Source organism: Ischnura elegans, chromosome 3 (genome assembly GCF_921293095.1).
Source record: "Ischnura elegans chromosome 3, ioIscEleg1.1, whole genome shotgun sequence".
Classification (NCBI taxonomy): domain Eukaryota; kingdom Metazoa; phylum Arthropoda; class Insecta; order Odonata; family Coenagrionidae; genus Ischnura; species Ischnura elegans.
Genome location: NC_060248.1, coordinates 130,213,315 through 130,233,620, shown reverse-complemented (window position 1 = coordinate 130,233,620; position 20,306 = coordinate 130,213,315). Strand labels below are relative to the sequence as shown.

Below are 20,306 nucleotides of genomic sequence, written 5' to 3'. Positions count from 1 at the left end.
TACGCATCAAAAATTCTTGTGGAAAAAGCTACGATCTTTTATTTATTTTAATACTTCATTATCAGAATCACATGAGCATTCTGCAGTCCATTTTCCTTTGCTTTCTGTATTTACAATGGTCATTTCATCCATTAAAAGCTAAATGTGGTATCACTATCACTGTTAGTGAACATGCGCTCAAATTGGCAGAAAGACAGATCTAGTGGTGGTCATAGGCACCGAAAAAGGTATGTGCAAAGTGTTGGAAAAAGGGATGGGATTCCTAAACCTGGATCCATAGTGGAAAATGATTGTGTGAAATGGTCATTTTAAAGCCATCATTGGAGCGATTACTGGCGGTATAGCTGGAAATGAATGTAAAGACTGATCACGTGATTCAGGACTAAGCAGTGGCAGAGCCAGGAATTTTATTCAATGGGGGTGGGGTCCAAAACCAGGGGGGGAGATTTTTGAAAAACAGGGTAATAAGTAGAGGGCTTTAAACTAATTTTAACACTTTTCATGATCGAAAAAACTTCATTTTTCAAAGAAATATTTTGTAAATTCATAATTTTTCAATATTTTGTTTTCTTTTAAGAAGGAAAATAATTGCGTTTTTATATTTAGGGGGGGTCCGGACACCCCCGACTATGCCACCGGGTTTAAGCCTAACAAATGAACAACCACATACCTTAGATCGCTTTCTCTTTGAATATGAATGAAAGGTGGTCCTTATTTCTCGTGCCCAGATTCCATGTTCGGTCAGGAAAGATACTCGTGGCTGAACAAAAACAACATCAAGTAGGTAGATCACATCGGCTATAATGTCTAAGGTGAGCCAAGTGGGCGTCAGCAAGTTCCCATTGGACCCAGTTGACGAGGATGAGTTGACGGATGGCCACGGAGACGATGTAACGGGAGCCAAGGACGGAGGCTCAGAATGCACAGCTGCTGCACGTGGTGCACCATTCATCACAAAACCTTTTTCAGAAGATTCCTTCGAATGAGATCCATGTCGCAAGTGAACGGACCCTCTTTCCTCGAGAAAAGGAGATTCAGAGCCGACAGATAGAGTTCCACCATCCTCTGACGAGTGGCCAACATTAGGCAAAGACGGCATTCTTTCTTCCAACGGTTTTCCGAAAGTCTGGGCCTTCAATTCGACTTCAGCAGTGCTCCAAGCAGGCTGGCCCAAAGGGGTAGGCTTCCTCATGGCGCTCCACTTCAGGGAGGAGTCCCAAATGGTGAGCGTTTCCTTTGGGAATGACGAGCGAAGGGGAATGGCCCAGCAGTTGTACATGAAACACAGGGACACCAAGACCAGCCAACAAAGGTAGGCCCGACCTGGATTGGAAAGAATTAACTAATGAAGCAACGGTGCATACATTTTTTTCACAAAATTGTGACAACATACCAATGAATATTCACTGGTTAAACAGGTTAGCCATTAGAAAAGACCAGGGGGATTATTCTGCACTTGTAAATTTTGGCTAGAATTTCGATGTTATCAAAGATTTACACAAATACATACGAGCATTTTGTTCCATTTGGTGAGAAAATAAATCATGAAAATTATTTTTGCAATCGGATACGAGGAAAACGTGCCGCATCGCACTTTAAGTTTTGAAATTTTGGTATTTTTGTGTGTTTTTTCAGACATAACTGAAGATGTCACTCTCGGATGATTCTATCACTTTTTTGTCTTCTACAACGACCCATTAGACATTTGCCGAGTATCATCAAAAGTTTCTTTCATTTCTGCCCTTTAATTTCTGAGATACCACACCGAGAGTGAGCGCATGCCACCCCAATCACACAATTTGAGTGGCAAGCGGGTTGCATACTCTCAATATCTGTTGTCCATTCTCACTCATCGTGAAAGCATGAAATTCTTGAGATAAACTATAAACTTCATCAATATAACCTTGAATGCTATATTTTTATCTCTGTTTGTCGCCAAAACAGGCTTAGTAGCGATGGTTGATTCTCCATACCTAAATCTTATATCTAAGTCCTTCTATCTAAATTCAGAGAATCATTTCTGAGAGCGAACCCCCTGAATGGTTTGTGAAGGTGCTTCTTCTTGCATGCATTTCTTTGTCATTGTACAAACTCTGGGATTCAACTTATGAGATTTTATTTCTTTGCATCAGGAAAAGGTGGGGTTAGTTGAGAGTTGATAGATAGGTGGGGAGGAGCGGCCTTAGGTTGGGTGGATTTCCCAGTTTTGATGGATCTTTGACCAGCAGAGGGAGAAGTAGGTGAGGAACCGAGGGTCTTATGAGGGTAGGAGTGCAGGAGGAGAAAGGAAGGATTGGCGTGGGCACAGGGCACAATGGTAAATGGTACTTCATTGGTCCGGGCATTGACGATTCAGACATAGGATAATGAAATCCTGCAAATGAATATAGGAACTTTTACAGTGATATTTCCCAGTAACCATCCACCTGTGTGCATTGACATATTCCTGTAATTACTTCCAATCAGCACCACTTGAGAGATAATGCCCCTGTGATCCATGTGTCAATTGTACCAATGCAATTCCTGTGATGAATTCCCATCTGGGATGCCCCCCAGTTTTGCCCCCCCAACTTTAAGTGCGATGCAGCACGTTTTCCCGGTATCGCATTGCAAAAATAATTTTCATGATTTATTTTCTCACCAAAAGGAACAAAACTGGGGGGCGTCCCAAAAGAAATTTGAAAACTTTAAAAATAAGGACCACCCTTATGAGAATTGTTAGGAAGTTCAGTAAGCGAGCACCTTTGGCACACAAATAACGGCTCACACAGAGGGTTCATTTCCTCGGGAACGGTTCTTTTCCATCATGTCATTATTGTTGCCTTGAGCAACAAATGACGCAATGAACGATTCACTTGAATATCCAACAGCTCTCCAAATGTGGTAATTTTCATTTGGTACACAGAATAACCTCTTTTGACTGTAGTCCCACACTAACACACCACATTCCCCCCATCTGCCCCGTGCTAGGTATGCACCAAGTCCAAAGGATCCCCCCAGACACATACAAAATCCATTCTCTCCACCCAACTCACCAATTAAGTAAGTTCCAGTGTTATCCACAAAGGCCACTGGACAGAGAAAAATCACCACCCCATCCTCCGACACCACGTGCAACATCTGCACTAAGTCGAGGCATTCACCCTGGGTAATTCACCCTCACCATCTGCAGTGCGCCCCTTGCCCTTGGAAGGAGACAACACTTTTCCCACAGCCAAACCCCCTCCTTGTTTGACTTTCCATGATTGCTCAATGACATCTCAGCATCAACAACAGCTAGAATTTCCTCTGAGGGCCATTTTGATTTTACTGTGTTTGTCTAGTATGGTATTTTGAGGATGCGACCGACAGCTGAGGTAATTTGCACTATGAGGGAAGGGTATGTATGGAAGGGTGGAGAGAAACCTGGCATCGGCATTAACCTGCTCTCAACGAAAGGTGCCAAGGGGACCACGGCTCAACGTCCCATCCGACGGACAGAGTGTTGCGCTTGAAACGTCCTCCACACAGCATTCAAGCAGGGATCGAGCAGTCACTAAAAATTCTCTGAAACTGCCAGGATTTGAACCCGAGCCCACGGGGTGGGAAGCCAACACTCTAGCCACCACACCAACCCAAACCCCAACTGTCTATAATCCATAGCATTTTACTCATAACATATACTCACAACTCATAGCATTTTTGCAGGTTTTTCATGCTCCCCTTCTTGTGTGGGCATTTCCCTGCAGTGGGTTTTTTTCCAATACGAACGAAAGTCGATTTCTCCAGGTTTTTCCTATATTTGTTCACACCTTTTACACTTGGCATATGTAACGTTGTTCACTCTGCATTTTTTTGTAGTTTTTTAAAGCATACTTCTACTTATCTTTTGTTATAAATTGACTGCAATTTCTAGAGTGACTTGAAAATATATTCCTCTGAAAAAATATTTAACGTCTGACGAGGGGTTAGATGGAAGATGGGACTTTCTCATCCCTATCTCTTCCAATAAAGAAGAATCAATATTATTATTATTATTGTTATCATCATCATGGGCAGATATAGGGGGGATTTGGGGGTAAATGCCCCCCCCCAGGCACTTAAAAAATAGACAAGATTTTTAATACGGTTATCATTACATTCATTTTGTTTAGTGTATTATGGAGGCTCAATCATTTCATTTCATATTAATGACTTTCATATTAAAATGAAGAGAATACTTCGCACAGTAATAGGGTGTTTTCCTATTATTTTTTTATTGTTTAAATCGAAAGATTATTACTCCTGGAGTACGAATTTCACGCTTTTAGATTTTTAAATGACGATATCTATTTTTCGCGATTAAATGAAAAGTGAAAATTTTCAAGCGCACGAAAATGCAACGGCTAAGTATGTATGCCGGGAAAACTCCTGTGTGACGTCGTTCTGGCTCCCGCTGCCGCAAGTAAGATGACCTTGGGGCGAGGCTTTGAGCGCTGATACAACGCAGGATGCTAGCAGGTAGCAGAGTACCATGCTAGCAAGTAGCGCTTGGCTTAAATAAGGATTATACCTTATCAAACGAGGAAAATTTTCCGACCTTAGCCAGTTTTAATAGGTGATTATTGAGACATGTTTCCCTGAGCTCTGGGCCTCATGCATGCATTGGTAATCTCAGACGATGTAAAACTCCTATCTACTCGTATAGAAACTAGGTCCCTGTGACGTCACGTGGAGTGGCATCGCATGGGCGCCAATCTGGCCTTTTTCAAATGAGGATAAAATTGACCATTGCCATTCGTTTAAACTGGGATTTCTAAAACCAAATAATTAGTATATTATGAAAACCCTAATGGTGGGTAAAGAATAGCAATCAATGCCTTTTGTTTTCTTCGATGAAGAAAACTACCCTATTGCTGTATGTTATTTTTAATCTCAAATATCAGAAGACCATTTGCCTGTCAGATCATTGTGCCTCTCCCCCAGAAAAAAACCTGGAGCTGCCTTTGACTATTACAATAACTACCAACATATAGCTCCACTAGATATTCTCCTCTCCAACACACTTGTCCTCCCACCCTTCACCTTCCACACAGCCTCTTCCATACCTCTGCCTTCATCTCCCACACAACCTTCCCCTACTCCTGCTCTCTCTCTCTCTCTCTCTTGCTGGGGTAAGATAATTTGACATAAAGTCATCTGAAGATGACACCAAATTTATTGAAACTAGGCAAATTATTTAACTTTGTGCAGTTATTGCTATTTGTTTTTTTAATGCGAGAGAAAAGGTCACCATGGGGTGTGTTCAGAAAATAATGGGAACTACATTTTTAAATTTCTTGTGAGTTTGGAGAGTCAGATAAACATTTTTTTTAATGCTGGTATTTTACTTTCACACCAAAGGTTCACAACTGGTATCCTATCTTTCAGGGATATGCTGGTCGAGGAAAGAGGTGTCTATACGATGAAATTTAAATATTGTGTAAAGTAGGAATACGCAATTTATACATCCAATATCATGATGGCAGAAGATAGAAATGGCTAGTTTTCATAAGAAAGAGCACTAAATGTGTACAGTTATTACATGCATTGACGGGCTCATCCAATACTAACCTCCATGTGCGTATGAAATTCACACATTCAGGGTAGGGGAGGGGACAGTCTGTTTCCCACGGCCAATATCAGGATATTAGGTGAATTTATATCTGGTCATGTCGAAAAGGTTACTGCTCTTATGGTCCTTGTGAAATAATAATTTTCATACAAATTTAATTGGATTAACCTTCACAAAAATTGTACGACTTACTTTGGGGATCCAAGGCTTTTGTACAGGTTACACAATCAGTGCATGATGATACTGCAGAAGGTTGAACTGTCCCAAATGACTGCGCCTTAGGTCCTTGCATGAAAAAAGAACAAATGCACAATCACCACCGCAAGCAAAATTCCTGCACTTTAACAAGCAACGTTCAAAGGAGAAATTCAAATGAAACTCACTCAAACTTTGTACGCTGACCGCATTCGAAGAGTTAAATGATGATGTCGAGGACTGAGTGGGTGTCGGAGGCCTCTGCAGTTTAGAGAGAAATATTTGGGCCCTCGCTGAAAATGCTCCGACAAGGTGAGTCATTCGCGTGTGAATCAGGTGGTGGTGAGGATGCAAGTCACCAGGTACTTGGGTGACCAGTTCCTTTGGTGACCTAAAAAAAGGACGATAAAATAAATTTAAAAATATTTAGAGACATTTAAGGGCTCGTATCATACGGAAAGCTACACCAAACAGAAAAATTTCATCATGGGATCAAATGCTGCTACGGCGAACCAGTTTCAGGAATTTTTAATTGGGTTCTACACTGGGTCAGGTTTTCCATAGTCATGATTTGATGCTTGACTCACCCATCGTCATCAGGGCAGACAAGTGTTGAACTGAGGGGAAACTGGACAAACCATTGAGACCTCGCTGAAATAGCATTAATGGCATCTGAGGCAAGGACAACCGAAAAACTCTGCCATTGCCGAACATAAAACACATAACTACACCATCCTGTTTGAAGATGCTAAGATTTCGACACAATGATCTAAACATTTGGATAGGTTCATCAAGGAAGCAATTGAAATTAGTTTGGAAAGAAAGAATGCCAACCAGCACATGCGCTTTTCCATTAGCAATGCATGGAAACCCATTTCTAAGGCAATGAAAAACCAAGAGAGCACCACTCCAACTGGATTGGCTGCTGCTGCCCAATCATATGGCACCTGGCCTAAGGGTAAGGGTAAATGAGGGAATCAGACAGCTTCACAACATCGGCTATGAAAAGCCTGATCCAATGAAGAAACCAAGAAATATACCAATGAAAATGCATAAATTCTGGACATCCACACCAACTTTTCCAAACTTTGAATTGAAATAATTTCATAGACATAGAATCAATGATTACTCACTCATTCAGCAACGAAACCCGAAGGTTCAAGGTTTGGATGGGTGAGGATAAAGCTAACCCCCAAACTAAGCTATTGGTGAGTGAATGTCACCAATCCAGTTCCTTTCCCTTGGCCACAATACACTTTTGAGGATTTCTGTGAGGCAGTGTCTGCAGAAGGCTTCACCTGAAGGGTAATAGGGTAGTTTCCTTCATCAAAGAAAACAAAATGCATTGATTGCTATTCGTTACCCACCATTAGGGTTTTCATAATATAAAAATTATTTGGTTTTAGAAATCCCAGTTCAAACGAATGGCAACGGTCAATTTTAACCTCATTTGAAAAAGGCCAGATTGGCACCCATGCAATTCCACTCCACGTGACGTCACAGGGACCTATTTTCTTCTCGAGAGGATAGGAGTTTTACATCGTCTGAGATTACCAATTCATACATGAGGCACAGAGCTCAGGGAAACATTTCTTAATAATCACTTATTAAAACTGGCTAAGGTCGGAAAGTTTCCTTCGTCTGATAGGGTATTAGTAATCCTTATTTAAGCCAAGCGCAACCAGCTAGCAGGGTACTCTGCTACCTGCTAGCAGCCTGCACCGTATCAGCGCTCAAGGCTCGCCTCAAGGTCACCTCACAGGGCGGCCATTTTCCCATCATTCTTACTTATCCGTTGGGTTTTCGCATGCTTGAAAATTTTCACTCTTCGTTTAATCGCAAAAAATAGATATCGTCATTCGAAAATCTAAGAGCGTGAAATGTCATAATATAGTCCTACGCTATACACACTTGATAATCATGCTCTCCCAATGATAAATGCCCTCCAGCCGGGTGGTTGTATCTCGCCATTCTGCCCCTCATTCTCCATCTTCATTCCATTACGTAGAATGGAGAGAGAGACCACCCGGCTGGAAGCCCAAATAGCCTTTTTCGAATACATTCGCCAGCAAAGCATCAGATCTTACTTCTCTTCAGCTTTTGTTTATAATAGGGTGGAAAAGTCCATGTGACGTATTTCTGGTTCCAGCTGTCGCCCTGTGAGGTGACCTTGGGGCGAGGCTTTGAGCACTGATATGACACAGGGTGCTAGCAGGTAGCCGAGTACCCTGCTGGCTGGTAGCGCTTGGCTTAAATAAGGGATATTAATACCTTATCAAACGAAGAAAACTTTCCGACCTTAGGCAGTTTTAATAGGTGATTATTAAGAGATGTTTCCCAGAGCTCTGTGCCTCATGCATGCATTGGTAATCTCAGACGATGTAAAACTCCTATCTACTCGTATAGAAACTAGGTCCCTGTGACGTCACGTGGAGTGGCATCGCATGGGCGCCAATCTGGCCTTTTTCAAATGAGGATAAAATTGACCATTGCAATTCTTCTAAACTGGGTATTCTAAAACCAAATATGCATTTTGCACATTATGATTACAATAATGGTGGGTAACGAATCGCAATCAATGCCTTTCGTTTTCTTTGATGAAGGAAACTACCCTATTGTGTCATTCTGCCTCAATTCATCATCATCCATTGGAGTCTCAGAATTAATTCTAATTTGTTTGCTGATGCATTCTCACCACAAACACATTTTGCAAACTACAATTTTTGTGCAATTATTGTTCAATTTGATTCTTTTAATTTGCTTTGAAGCTCTGCTCTTAATTTTCATAGAGCAACTACTTTTAGTAATTTTTAAAGCTCATTTTTTGTTATGGCGATAAATAAATTTATAATCAGTTTCATGCCATTTCCTGGTATTGTTGAAATTTAATGATTAAGAATTTGGCCAACAAATTGTCCACCTCATTTCTGCCATCTCAGCTTGAAACTTTGTTTTCACAATCTATACATATGCACCTTACCATCCAAAAAATTTAGGAGCAATCCATAATTTTTTTCATTTCACTGAAATTAAGAGTAGGAGTGCATTTCTTCCATGCCAATTGCATGAATGTAACTTTTAACTAGGATATGTATTTTCACATTCAACAAAAGTCCAGAAAGACAGCTTCTCACTAAAATTTAAGATTTTTACAGATCATTTTATCGAATCTTACATAAAAATGGCATATTATGAAAAACAAAACTTACAAAACCAATCCATTTTGCTCAGGTGGCTGTGGCATTTGGAGCTCGGAGATTTCAGTTTGTCTTTGAAGCACTTTGATCTTTTGATGACATACAGCAGAAGAGCCATACTCTTCATCTTGGACCATTCTTATTTCATTCATTCTCTCAGGATTTATTATTTCCACATGCTCCGGAAATATCATTCTTAGGAGTAGTCAAATCTGCAAGACAGATTTGATTTATCAACAAGAAAGAAGATAATCCATTGATAGGTTTATCTTAAGCTCATGAGGAGAAGGCATCCTGAATATGAAATATACATGAGATTGAGACAGCAAAGAGTTAGATAAATATTAGGCATCATATCTAGTTTATCCAATTGGTTGATAAATACTAACTGGATTTATACATATTGCTCCCACTCCCCCTTTTAAATGTTGCCATACCAAAAAATACCCTGCATAATTTATGTACCAATTCCTAGCCATCTGAGTGCACTTTGTAACACCTCCCTGCAGAGATGGTAGAATGAATTACAACATTAAACATATAGTTTAGCACAAATTCCAGCAGCAATCCCTAACATGAGACATATTTACCTGTAAACTGACAGTGGGGCTTGGTGAACATGTAGCAGAAGATGTGATGGCAATATCACCTACATAAGTAAAAGAAATATGCCTACCTCTGCATTGATCCTAAATATATCTTTACATGGTATCCAAAACGTTTTCATACTGTCTCAAAAACGTTTTTTCGGTACTTAACACGCCTTTACAAGCAAGAATTACATTGTATTTTTCTATGAATTCACAGCAAAAAACTGACACCATACCTCATATCTTTCATTCATAACCCTAGCGGGATCAATTGGCAGGAAGCACAAATTCCATTGGCTCTCCAGCTATAAAAGTAAATTCTTGAGATGTGAAAACAGGGCATAGAATCCAAACATGATAGTAGCTACCACTGAATGGACGATCCAAAGTAACTTGGCATGGAGTGCATAACAAATTTCTTGAATCAGCAGGAAGATCATTGGAAGAGCATGGATGCCTTTGAAAAATTTGCAAGAGAAAAGTAACTTTGCTCTGCTATATGCCCTCTCTTGCCACTGTTGCAGGTGTCACTTAGGGCACCTTCTTTGAACACCAGGCTGTGCAATTCTCTTAATGTACCATATATTCCAAATAATTACTCTTTTCATATGCTGTAGTATGTGTAATGTACGATGGCAATGAAATACCAAGAGATGCTGACAATTTTAACACAAGTGAAAGAGCCTCATGAAGATATATGAGAAGCAGTGTTGCATAATTCTCTGCAGAATGCATTCTTTTTCTTGTTCTACAAAGTGAAATTGAAGAATATGTTTACCTTTATGGCCACTAATTTTCAATGATTCCATTCCATCTTTTTTTCTTTTGTCATATTTATTTTGCTATTATTCATTGCATAGCTGTGACTTCTCCTCTCGATTAATTTAATTTTTCTCTCCTTAAACCCTTATACTGCCACTGGGCTGATATATCGGCCCTTGCTGGTTGAGCGAAAACTGCCAAGGGCCGATTTATAGGCCAGACTTTCTTTTGTGATTGTGGCCTTTTCAACGGCTGTAATTTAAGTAAACCCCCATAATCTATCTATGGTTATAAGATATAAATATATCTTAAGCATTGGGAAAAAATCTAGATGTATTAAATAAAATTAAGTAGGTAGCTGAAAAATTTTAAAATCTGAATGTTGCTAATTTCGGTAAATAACCTTGGCAGTCTTCGTACATCCCACCCGAAATGGGCTGGCAGTAAAAGGGTTAATGAACCCCTCTCACCTTTAATAAACCAATTATGATCACAAAAAGAGTTTTCATCCATTTAATAAATATATTATTATTATTATTATTTATATAAGGAAAACTTAACAACCAAGTACAAAAAATGCCCTTTTTAACAAAACTACTATTGTTTTAATGTTTAAACATAAGCTTCATAATACATGGCAACATAATGGCCTAAGAGCAGCATTGAATGCACTCCTTTGGCAAGTTTTCCACCAGCGCCAATAATCATAATGACTCCACTGCTTAAAGTAGCTCACACAAAGAAGGTGACACCATAACGTCACCTTGTGCCAATATTTTATTGCCCAGAGACAGAACTTGCTGCTGGCAGAAAAAGGAAAACATCAAGTGCTACATTTGTTAAACTGAAATCAGAAGTTTTTTGGTATTTACTTATGGGGTTTTGGGTGGTGTAGGGGGTTCAAGCAGTTTCAGTTTCTGAACAAGTTATTGGTTTTTGAAGTGCATCAGTAAACGAAACCAAGGTTGTGGGCCTGTTTACACCACTTCTTTAAAGTTAGTCTCTTTTTTTAAAGAAAAACCACTATATGTGAATAATACGGTTTTTTATATTTTGAATGATGCCATAGGGAATACGTCAATTTTACAATAATCCCATAGACTATAAATTCAAGCAATACCAGAACATTAACGACACAAATTATGAGAAACACATACCAGTTTCAAACTCAGATTCTACAACACACACCAGTCTTCACTGTTCTATTTGTTTAACCCAATTGGTATCTCATGAACACTATACATAGCGGCTGCATGCTATTTTCGTGCGGTGAAACGTAATGCATGAGGGCAGTGTCAACTGGTAGTCAGTAAACAGCATGATAAAAATATCAAATAAATTCTGAGCAATCAGACAGACTGGATTCATACATATCGGCTCGAGAGATAAAAAGGCAGGTGTCCAATTTTATAATTGAAAGCGCGCACTCAAATGTAACCGCACCATAAAAACCCCTTAAAACGGCTTGTTTCTGAACTTTCAAAATATTCGCTAATTTACAAGCGCAAATAGACCTCGAAAAAATTCATTGGGACGAAAGTCGAGCACAAATTACTCATCGTACAAGGGTTAATCGTCAATCCAAGATCGTCGAATTTTAAATCTAAAGGTGAGTTACTCAATGACTTTCCGAAGTAATACTTGACAAATAGAAGTTTTTAAAAGAAAACAATTTTAATAGCCACTGAAACTCGAGTTTATCGCAGTCAAATCGGCTGCGGATAAAAGAACGGACAAATCCGAAATAGATACCTCCGATAATTGCATTTTAACACCAAGATGAAACCAAAACTCACCAATTTCCTTCTACAACAATACAACACGTGCTGTTCCATGTTTCATAACTAACGATTTGACAACTATATAATCAATGCAAGAGAGTATGCGAGGTTCCAACGTTTTCCAGCGTCCAGCGGTACGGATCAATATTCGATGTTGACGATTGCGAAATAGTATAGCGCAACGTGCTGTCGACACGCTATGGGCACGCTATGGGTATATGGGCTCCTACGGACCTCGGAAGGTAACTGGGCGTAAATTGATGAACTGAAATGTTACTGAATTATTGGAGGTTGATTCTCTTGCAGATTTCTCGCCAAATTTATAGTTAGTATCCCATTTAGTACATCAAATTGAACGTCCACAATAACATTTTCCAATCCTTGTGAATATTAAGATTGTATCATCGAATATTCCTCGAAGATGTCAAATGAAGACGTTTTCAGTAGTGGACGATTCTGATGCGTAATTTAACCGTAATAGTTTAGTAGCGAGAGGGCGCGGATGAAAAGCATTTCGAAAAATAATTCGACAATTTCATGCACAAGATCGCATTTGCAACTGTTTAACAACGAAATTTGATTCAAAAACTGATGAAATTAAAACCACAATTATTTAGAATGAGTATTACTGGACGGTCGCATAACGCAAACGATTAATTTTACAATTTTCAGCAGAATAATCACTCAAAAAAAAAACAGCACGTAAGGCCACTGAGGTTTACAAGCTTTGGACTCTTTGCAAAATTGTCTGCAGGGTTATCAGACATTTTAGATCCAAGGGTAATGTTCTTTATTTGTCCCAAAACTGCCTCCACCTTGGGAATACTATGGAAGCTTTTAGGGCCCAAAATAGGGAACTGGGGAAAATGTCACTATAGCCTCCCCCCCACAACTGGAGTCTAATTTGCTGCAACCTGGGACCCTAAGATAAGAAGCCCATTGCTGTACCCACTGGGTGATCCCACACCTCATTTTACTCTTAGCTCCTGAATGTACAGTCTGAAATATTTCAATCATTTTCACAGCCCGTGTTCCTAAAAGGCCACTAAACACAGTGAATGATCATGCGAATGAAATCATTCCCCACATAGCAAAAAAATGTCTCAGATACGTCTCGAATATCACATGTTACGTCTCAGAGGTATTCTGAGAGCGTCAGAGACATCTCTGAGACTTCTCTGAGATGTGACTATGTCCAAAAAAATTGTCTCTGAGACATCTCATGAGACTTTGTACTATGGTATGCTTAAAAATTTAGGCAAAAAAACAATTAAATTCAAATTATACAGTTATAGCCTACTTTTCTCAATCATTTTTAGCGACAAATTTTGTGATGGATGACCTTTGGAAAATAAGAAACCCCATATTAAATGTTGTGACTTTAATAATCAAAACTGCAGAATTGCTCCGAAAAATATACATGGAAGGCATTAATGGCATTTCAATTTTTTTTTTTAATTCCTGAACGTCTCACGATTACATCTCCGAGACATCTCTGAGACACACGCGATATTTGAGACCATAGTGAGACGTCTCGGAGAGGTTCGTTGCTATGTGGGTCGCTGTGTACAACAGAAAAATTTGTGAATGAACAGCCATGTGCATGACCATTCAGTGAAAATTAAAACATGTTCTATTATGCTCGCATGATCACGTGATCTTTCAGCATGATCATTCACCATGCATAGCGGCCTTAAGAAAATGGTTGTAATGGGCTATTTCACCACCTTTGCTGCATACATTTGCAAGTGTGCTCACAAATTTGGTCACCTACTGTGATTTAATTTACACCACACACCAGGGTGTGCATCGAAGAGCATATAAATGGCTCATTATAAAGGTTTCATCACTCACAATAAGTAAGAAAAAGTAAATATATAGATAAAAGATACATACTATACCAATATTTTTTCGCCCATATTTTTTAAGGCTATGAGGGGCATACCATCCTCTTATGGCCATTTGCAATCCACTTCAGAAATTATTATTGGTCACTTGTCACATTTAAAGTCGTCGCAAGCACCTATGAGTAAAATCTGAAAATGATCCTCACCCAGACTTAAAGTTGGATGTGAACATGAAGCAACAAGTTTTGATGAAGTCCTTCAGGCATTTGCTTCATTGAAAATCCTTCAATGGAGGATTGTAGGTGATAGGAAGTAAGTACACAAGTGTATGTATTCACCAAGGTTCATTCAGCTAAAAAAATCCAAATTGCACACCAATTCATTTCAGCAAAAAAGTTACTAAAAATACCAACTTCACATTCAAGATGTAGCTCCAGGGAAGAATCCAAATCCTGTCTGGCATTCGGTTAAACAGTTCAAGTTCACCACACCGACCGTATCATCAAACATCATTTATTTACTTAGAGCACTCCAATGACTTGACATCCTACAACCACCTATGCATTAAAAACAAGGTTGAGCACCACAATGATCAAGGTCACTCCCAATTAATCCTTTCGCTACTAATGACGAAAATAGGCGGCAGGACGTTTCTTGACCTGGGAGACAAAAGCTGCTCATTTTCTCGGAGATTTTTCTGCACGGGCGAACCAATGTCGAGAATATATATTTCCTGGCTCTCCCCCTTTTATGATGATTGCGGGTTCACGAAGTCTTAGTTTTGGGACCCAACAAAGTGGGACTTAGTCCAAACCCTCAAAATCCAGGAGAGGAACCCGGACCCCTCCCCATATTACCCCTCTTTGTGGTAAGGGTCCGCAGTCATACAATTGTTCACTCGGTCAGTTTTCAAAATAAATATTTGTTCCTTTCTCAAAAAATATGAACCAACAATTGAATTATTTGTCTTTTGAGCACTGCTTACAATTTTTAAACGAAATTCTACGATAAATATTAACTTATATCTCGATTTCAGTGCACACATCAACATGGAAATTGTTGCTGCATTAAATGCATTAATATTGATGGTAGAACTTCATTCAAAATTTGACAATTCTCAGAATAAAACGAGGAATTCGATTCAAAGTCTGCAAATTACGTGCAAGCAACAATTATCTATACTGCTAATTCGTACAATCAAAGCATGATTGCCCGCAAACCAATGCCGCTAGTAGGGCCCCAAAAGGAGGGAGCCCTCGGCACTACCCTCGGAGTCCGATATAATGCGGAGTCCCCACAAGGAAGGGTCGAAAAAAGTGTTTGCTGAGAGTGAGTGATTATCCGCGAGACCCTTCTTAACGAATGTCCTGCAAAATGCTCCGTACAGAGTGTAGGGAAGAGTCTCTTGGGGCTCCGTACAGCAGTCATATGCTAAGGAGAGAACTCCACCATCTGGAAAGGGTGTACTCTCTTTCTTACAGCATGACCTTAACTAAGCTGAGTTGTTACTCCTCAGAATAAAAAGCAACTTGGAAGGAATTACTTCTTGTATGATAAAATCGATCCAATCATAGCAACAAAAGCCCTTAAAAGAGTCTGCCAAAAATACTTTCCAAGACATCTGCACTGCATGGCAGAGCCAATGGAAAGAGTGTAACGCTAGTTAACAAAGGTTCATCAGACTCACTGGCACGTAGAAATGGGAAATGGAGGTGCTGTGACCAAAGAGGAAGTCACATCAAGAAGGCAATCACCTCTTGATGGTGGGAAGTGCCTCGAGTAAAAATTTGAGAGACTGTAATTTTAGGTCATTATGGAATAAAATATGGTCTCCGGCCTATAGCTGCTATGAAAAAAGGTAAGTACATTAAGAAAAAAAAGTTGCGATTAACCACCCAGTTAAACTCATGAATATAAATTGGAAGGCTGACAGGAAAAAAAACCATTTGACCAAAGTAATTCATTAATTCACCCCTTATGTTCCCAGCTTACATAATTCTTTCTTCATGAATGGAAATCGGCATGGTTATATGCTTTCTCAATGCATCGAAACATAATTTGAATAACCACCTCTTCACAGCATTTCACTGGATTTTAAAATGAGTCATAAGAGTATTAAAAATAAAACAATGAATCAACTAAAGTGCAATGCAGCTACGCATACAACTCATGCTGGACTCCAAAATAGAATTTTGCTGAGGCTAACGTGCAAAATAATGAATGCATTTTTCTATAATGTTTTATTTAATGAGGCACTTAAAAAGTAAAAATGTATAAAAAGTTGTATTCACAAAATTGAGATTCATGCTTTGCATCTTAAAAAAAAATTTTAAAAGAGAAGAGCATTGTCACAAATTTTAACATTTAAAATGCAAAAGAATACTCTGAAGAACACTTCAAAATTGTCATGGACTTCATAGAAATGACATAATAAATATGAAGGCATTAAAGAATCCATAAAAAGAACATGAATAGTAATAAAAAATAACATACTTGCATCACCACAACGATGGACAGCAGTGGTGAAAATTTCAACCAACATGGAGAAATGGAATGTCTTCCTCAGATCAGTACGTGCTTTCAAACACACACACAGTAAGAGCTGATTTTTCACACAATCACTAATTGTCAGTCTCTGTTAGATCTTTTCAAGCCAAAGCACTGACCACATGATATGAATGGCTTACATGTATAAGCATGCACATTTGTTGTTGACACCTTGGTAATTCTGCTCTTCGCTGAATGACTCAAGCCTGACATCCACAAAAAGAATGCCCGATTCATACACATTTGAAAGTTATCTTGTTGCTCTCTTTCCTATGCAGTTCTTCTAACATTCTCTTCATAAAAGCAATTGCAGACATAAACTCATCCACCTGAAAAAGGGTATTAAGAAAATATTTAAAACAAACACTTTAAAGTTTTTATTTATTTTATTTTTTTATTTATTTAAAGTTATTATTTTTATTTTATAAGTTATCCTTTAAGAAAATGTACCATATGTTAAATATACATATACTGGCACAAACAAACAAAAAAACTATCTAAAATTTCTTAACAATTTAAGTGAGTCAGCGTAGTACACTTCCGAACTATGTTTGTAGATGAAACGCACATCATTTGTCATATGAAAGAAATTCACTCAAGCGACGGCTTTTGGCTTACAGGGTTCCTGGCCACCATAGTACCCACAATCCTTGAACAAGGATCCTGAATAGCATCATTGTCTTCCAATTAGGTAGGAAAAGCCAGTGGTCTAAAGTCAGTTTTCCAGCCAATGTGAATTTCCGATCGTGGTAATTAATACAATTAGACAGCAAGAGCCTTAGAAGATTAAAAAAATAAATAATTACCTCAAATGTAAACATAAATTCCTGTAGCTTAGCCTGAATAGACAGAAGATCCGGTATGTAATCGCACGAGGGCACGTTGAGCAAGGAATGAAATAAGTTATTCCAAATACCAGAGTTGAAGTGGCTGAAAAAAAGACATGCATACAAAGTTAAAGCTTCCTTGGAAAGTGCTGCGGTGATCATGAACAATGATTGTCTAAAACACAGAGTTCCTCTTACCTAGGTACTTTTCGGTTGATATTCCAAATTCCATTTTGACAAGAAATATCCATGAATTCACCAAATATCATGCAATGCATGGTGAATGCTATTCCATATAAGTCAATCTGAAAATGAGGATATACCAAATCATTTTATTTCATTCGAGCAGTACATAGTAATTACATGCATGTGATATAACCTATATTACTAATATTCTTAGGACAGACCCCCCTTTTTGCAAAAATACTAACACATTAAAATCACTTTATACAATTATTTTACTAAGAGACAAAAATGGATTCAACGGGCTGTTACGATACGTCCACTGCATAAATGCTCAACCATTGCCCACTGAATCAAATCCGCTCATCTAGATAGCCCTTATTGCACTACTAGATGAGCAGATTTGACTCAGGGGGAGATTGTTGAGCATCTATGCAGTGGGGGTATCGATTAGTCGAATGAAATATTTAAATACTTTTTTAAAACATTTTCTCCTCCACTCTTCTACTGTCATTCTCCATCTTTGATGGATACTGGTGGCAACCTCGAATACATGGAGTGTTTCAGGGGGGAATCATCAATCCTTCAAGGGGTGGAGGGGAGACGAGAAAAAATCCTCACCCAACACTCATAGCCCTGATGGCCAAGTTGGACATCGAAACTTTGGCAGTAATGCAGTTCCTGAGTGGCAATCCCAAGGATTTTCACGCAATCACTTTGCCGGGACAGCACTCAAATCTTTCTTTACAACAATGGAGAGGTGAGCAACTGATGATGAATGAATTCACCGCAACATTCAAGATTCATTCAATCAAGATGCATGCCACACCCTCAAGTATTGCAGATTCCTCCAGAAACACCCTGTAAGAGCTCAGTGCCTCACTTCCACATTGAAAAGCATTGCCTGAGAAAGTCTTGTTCTCTTAGTTTTGCAGTCATTTGAAAAAGTTGAATCAGTGTCATCCAAAAAAAAAGTCTTGTGCCACAATTTTGGTGCATAGTCCTCGTGAAACATTTTTTTTAATACGAAAAATAAGAGTAACTATACTCGCAATTGTAAATAGTTATTTATTTATAAAAATTGTAACTGGTTCTTGCTATTGACTACAATTACAGAAGAACTTGTTTAGTACGTTTCTGAAGGGACCACAAAAAATGAACGTACTATCCAAGAAAAAGTGCTAACGAGGAAAGTAGTTTATTGCACTCTGCGGTAAAATCATCATATGTAATTACAATTACTTTCGGAAGTTCTTGTAGGATCGCCTTCCTGAACTCGTTTTGCATTGGAAATGAAGAAATTGAGCACTGCATTGCAATAACAGTACCATGTGAATGAAAATCACAATGTTTCATGGATTTCCCCAAGACCATAGGGTGGTTTCCTATTATTTTTTTAATGCCTAAATCGAAAGATTATTACTCCTGGAGTACGTATTTCACGCTTTTAGATTTTTAAATGGCGATATCTATTTTTCGCGATTAAACGAAAAGTGAAAATTTTCAAGCACGCGAAAACGCGACAGCTAAGTATGAATGCTGGGAAAGTTCTGGTTCCTGCTGCCGCAAGTTAGGTGACCTTGGGTCGAGGCTTTGAGCGCTAATACGACGCAGGATACTAGCAGGTAGCAGAGTACCCTGCTAGCTGGTAGCGCTAGGCTTAAATAAGGATTATTAATTACTTATCAAACGAAGGAAACTTTCCAACTTTAGGCAGTTTTAATAGGTGATTATTAAGACATGTTTCCCTGAGCTCTGTGCCTAATGCATGCATTGGTAATCTCAGACGATGTAAATCTCCTGACTACTCGTATAGAAACTAGGTCCCTGTGACATCACATGGAGTGGCATCACATGGGTGCCAATCTGGCCTTTTTCAAATGCGGTTAAAATTGACCATTCCCATTCGTATAAACCGGTATTTCTGAAACCAAATAATTTGTATATTATGAATACACTAATGGTGGGTAACGAATCGCAATTAAAGCCTTTCATTTTCCTTGATGAAGGAAACTACCCTATTACATAAAAACAGCGTCATTCTCCCGTGATTTGTCACGTACATGTTTTAGGAGGACAGGTTAAGCTAAGTAATTTCTTCTTTCTTACAGCTCACTCGGAGAATATGACGATAAGTCTGAGTATATCATTTGGTTGTTTTAAAACATTATAAAAATTGGCAAAACTTTATTTACCATTAATCACGGCAACCGCCTAACGCATTTGTTCCTGGTAGGGAACCATATCGATTGATACAAATATTGATATGACATATTGCATATAACAAAATATGATATTTTATTGACTTGGAAAAGGCCTTCGATAGGGTAAATTGGAAGAAACTGATGGAAATTATGAAGATGAAGAAAGTAGACTGGAAGGAAAGAAGACTAATAAGTGAATTGTATTTGGGACAAAAGGCAGGAGGGAAAGTGAATGAAAATATGACTGAATGGGTGGAGGGTAGAGGGGCTGAATGGGTAGAGGGGTTAGGCAAGGATGTTGTTTGTCACCAACTCTGTTCAATATGTATGTTGAAGACATGATAAGTGTGACATTGGATGAAAGAGAAGAGGGAATAAGTATTGGTGGAGTAAAAATAAGATGCATTAGATTTGCTGATGATATGGTGGTTTTAGCTGAGGACACACAGTCATTACAGATATTGGTAACAGCATAGGAGGAAGGAATGGAAACATATGGAATGAAAATAAACATTAAGAAGACTTAAAGTGATAAAAGTGAGAAATGTAGATGGTAAGAGGGTGAAGACAAAAGAAGGTGAAATACAGAATGTGAGAACCT

The 20,306-nt window shown here is 38.8% G+C and overlaps 2 protein-coding genes across 2 annotated transcripts in view; both read right to left on the bottom strand.

The window, feature by feature from the left end:
• LOC124156580 (cyclic nucleotide-gated cation channel beta-3) overlaps nt 1-12,233 on the bottom strand; it is a 33,501-nt gene extending 21,268 nt beyond the window's left edge. Inside the window, exons 1-5 of the mRNA XM_046531210.1 lie at nt 12,113-12,233; nt 8,977-9,176; nt 5,956-6,158; nt 5,765-5,857; nt 671-1,323 (exon numbers count right to left, since the gene is read on the bottom strand). Of these exons, the coding sequence (XP_046387166.1) occupies nt 671-1,323; nt 5,765-5,857; nt 5,956-6,158; nt 8,977-9,158 (1,131 nt within the window). The 5' untranslated portion in view covers nt 9,159-9,176; nt 12,113-12,233. The remainder of the gene's footprint in view (nt 1-670; nt 1,324-5,764; nt 5,858-5,955; nt 6,159-8,976; nt 9,177-12,112) is intronic.
• A 4,332-nt stretch (nt 12,234-16,565) lies between these two features.
• LOC124156578 (mitotic checkpoint serine/threonine-protein kinase BUB1-like) overlaps nt 16,566-20,306 on the bottom strand; it is a 35,314-nt gene continuing 31,573 nt past the window's right edge. The window contains exons 15-17 of the mRNA XM_046531206.1: nt 17,517-17,623; nt 17,298-17,421; nt 16,566-16,820 (exon numbers count right to left, since the gene is read on the bottom strand). Coding sequence (XP_046387162.1) covers nt 16,725-16,820; nt 17,298-17,421; nt 17,517-17,623 — 327 coding nt within the window. The 3' untranslated portion in view covers nt 16,566-16,724. The remainder of the gene's footprint in view (nt 16,821-17,297; nt 17,422-17,516; nt 17,624-20,306) is intronic.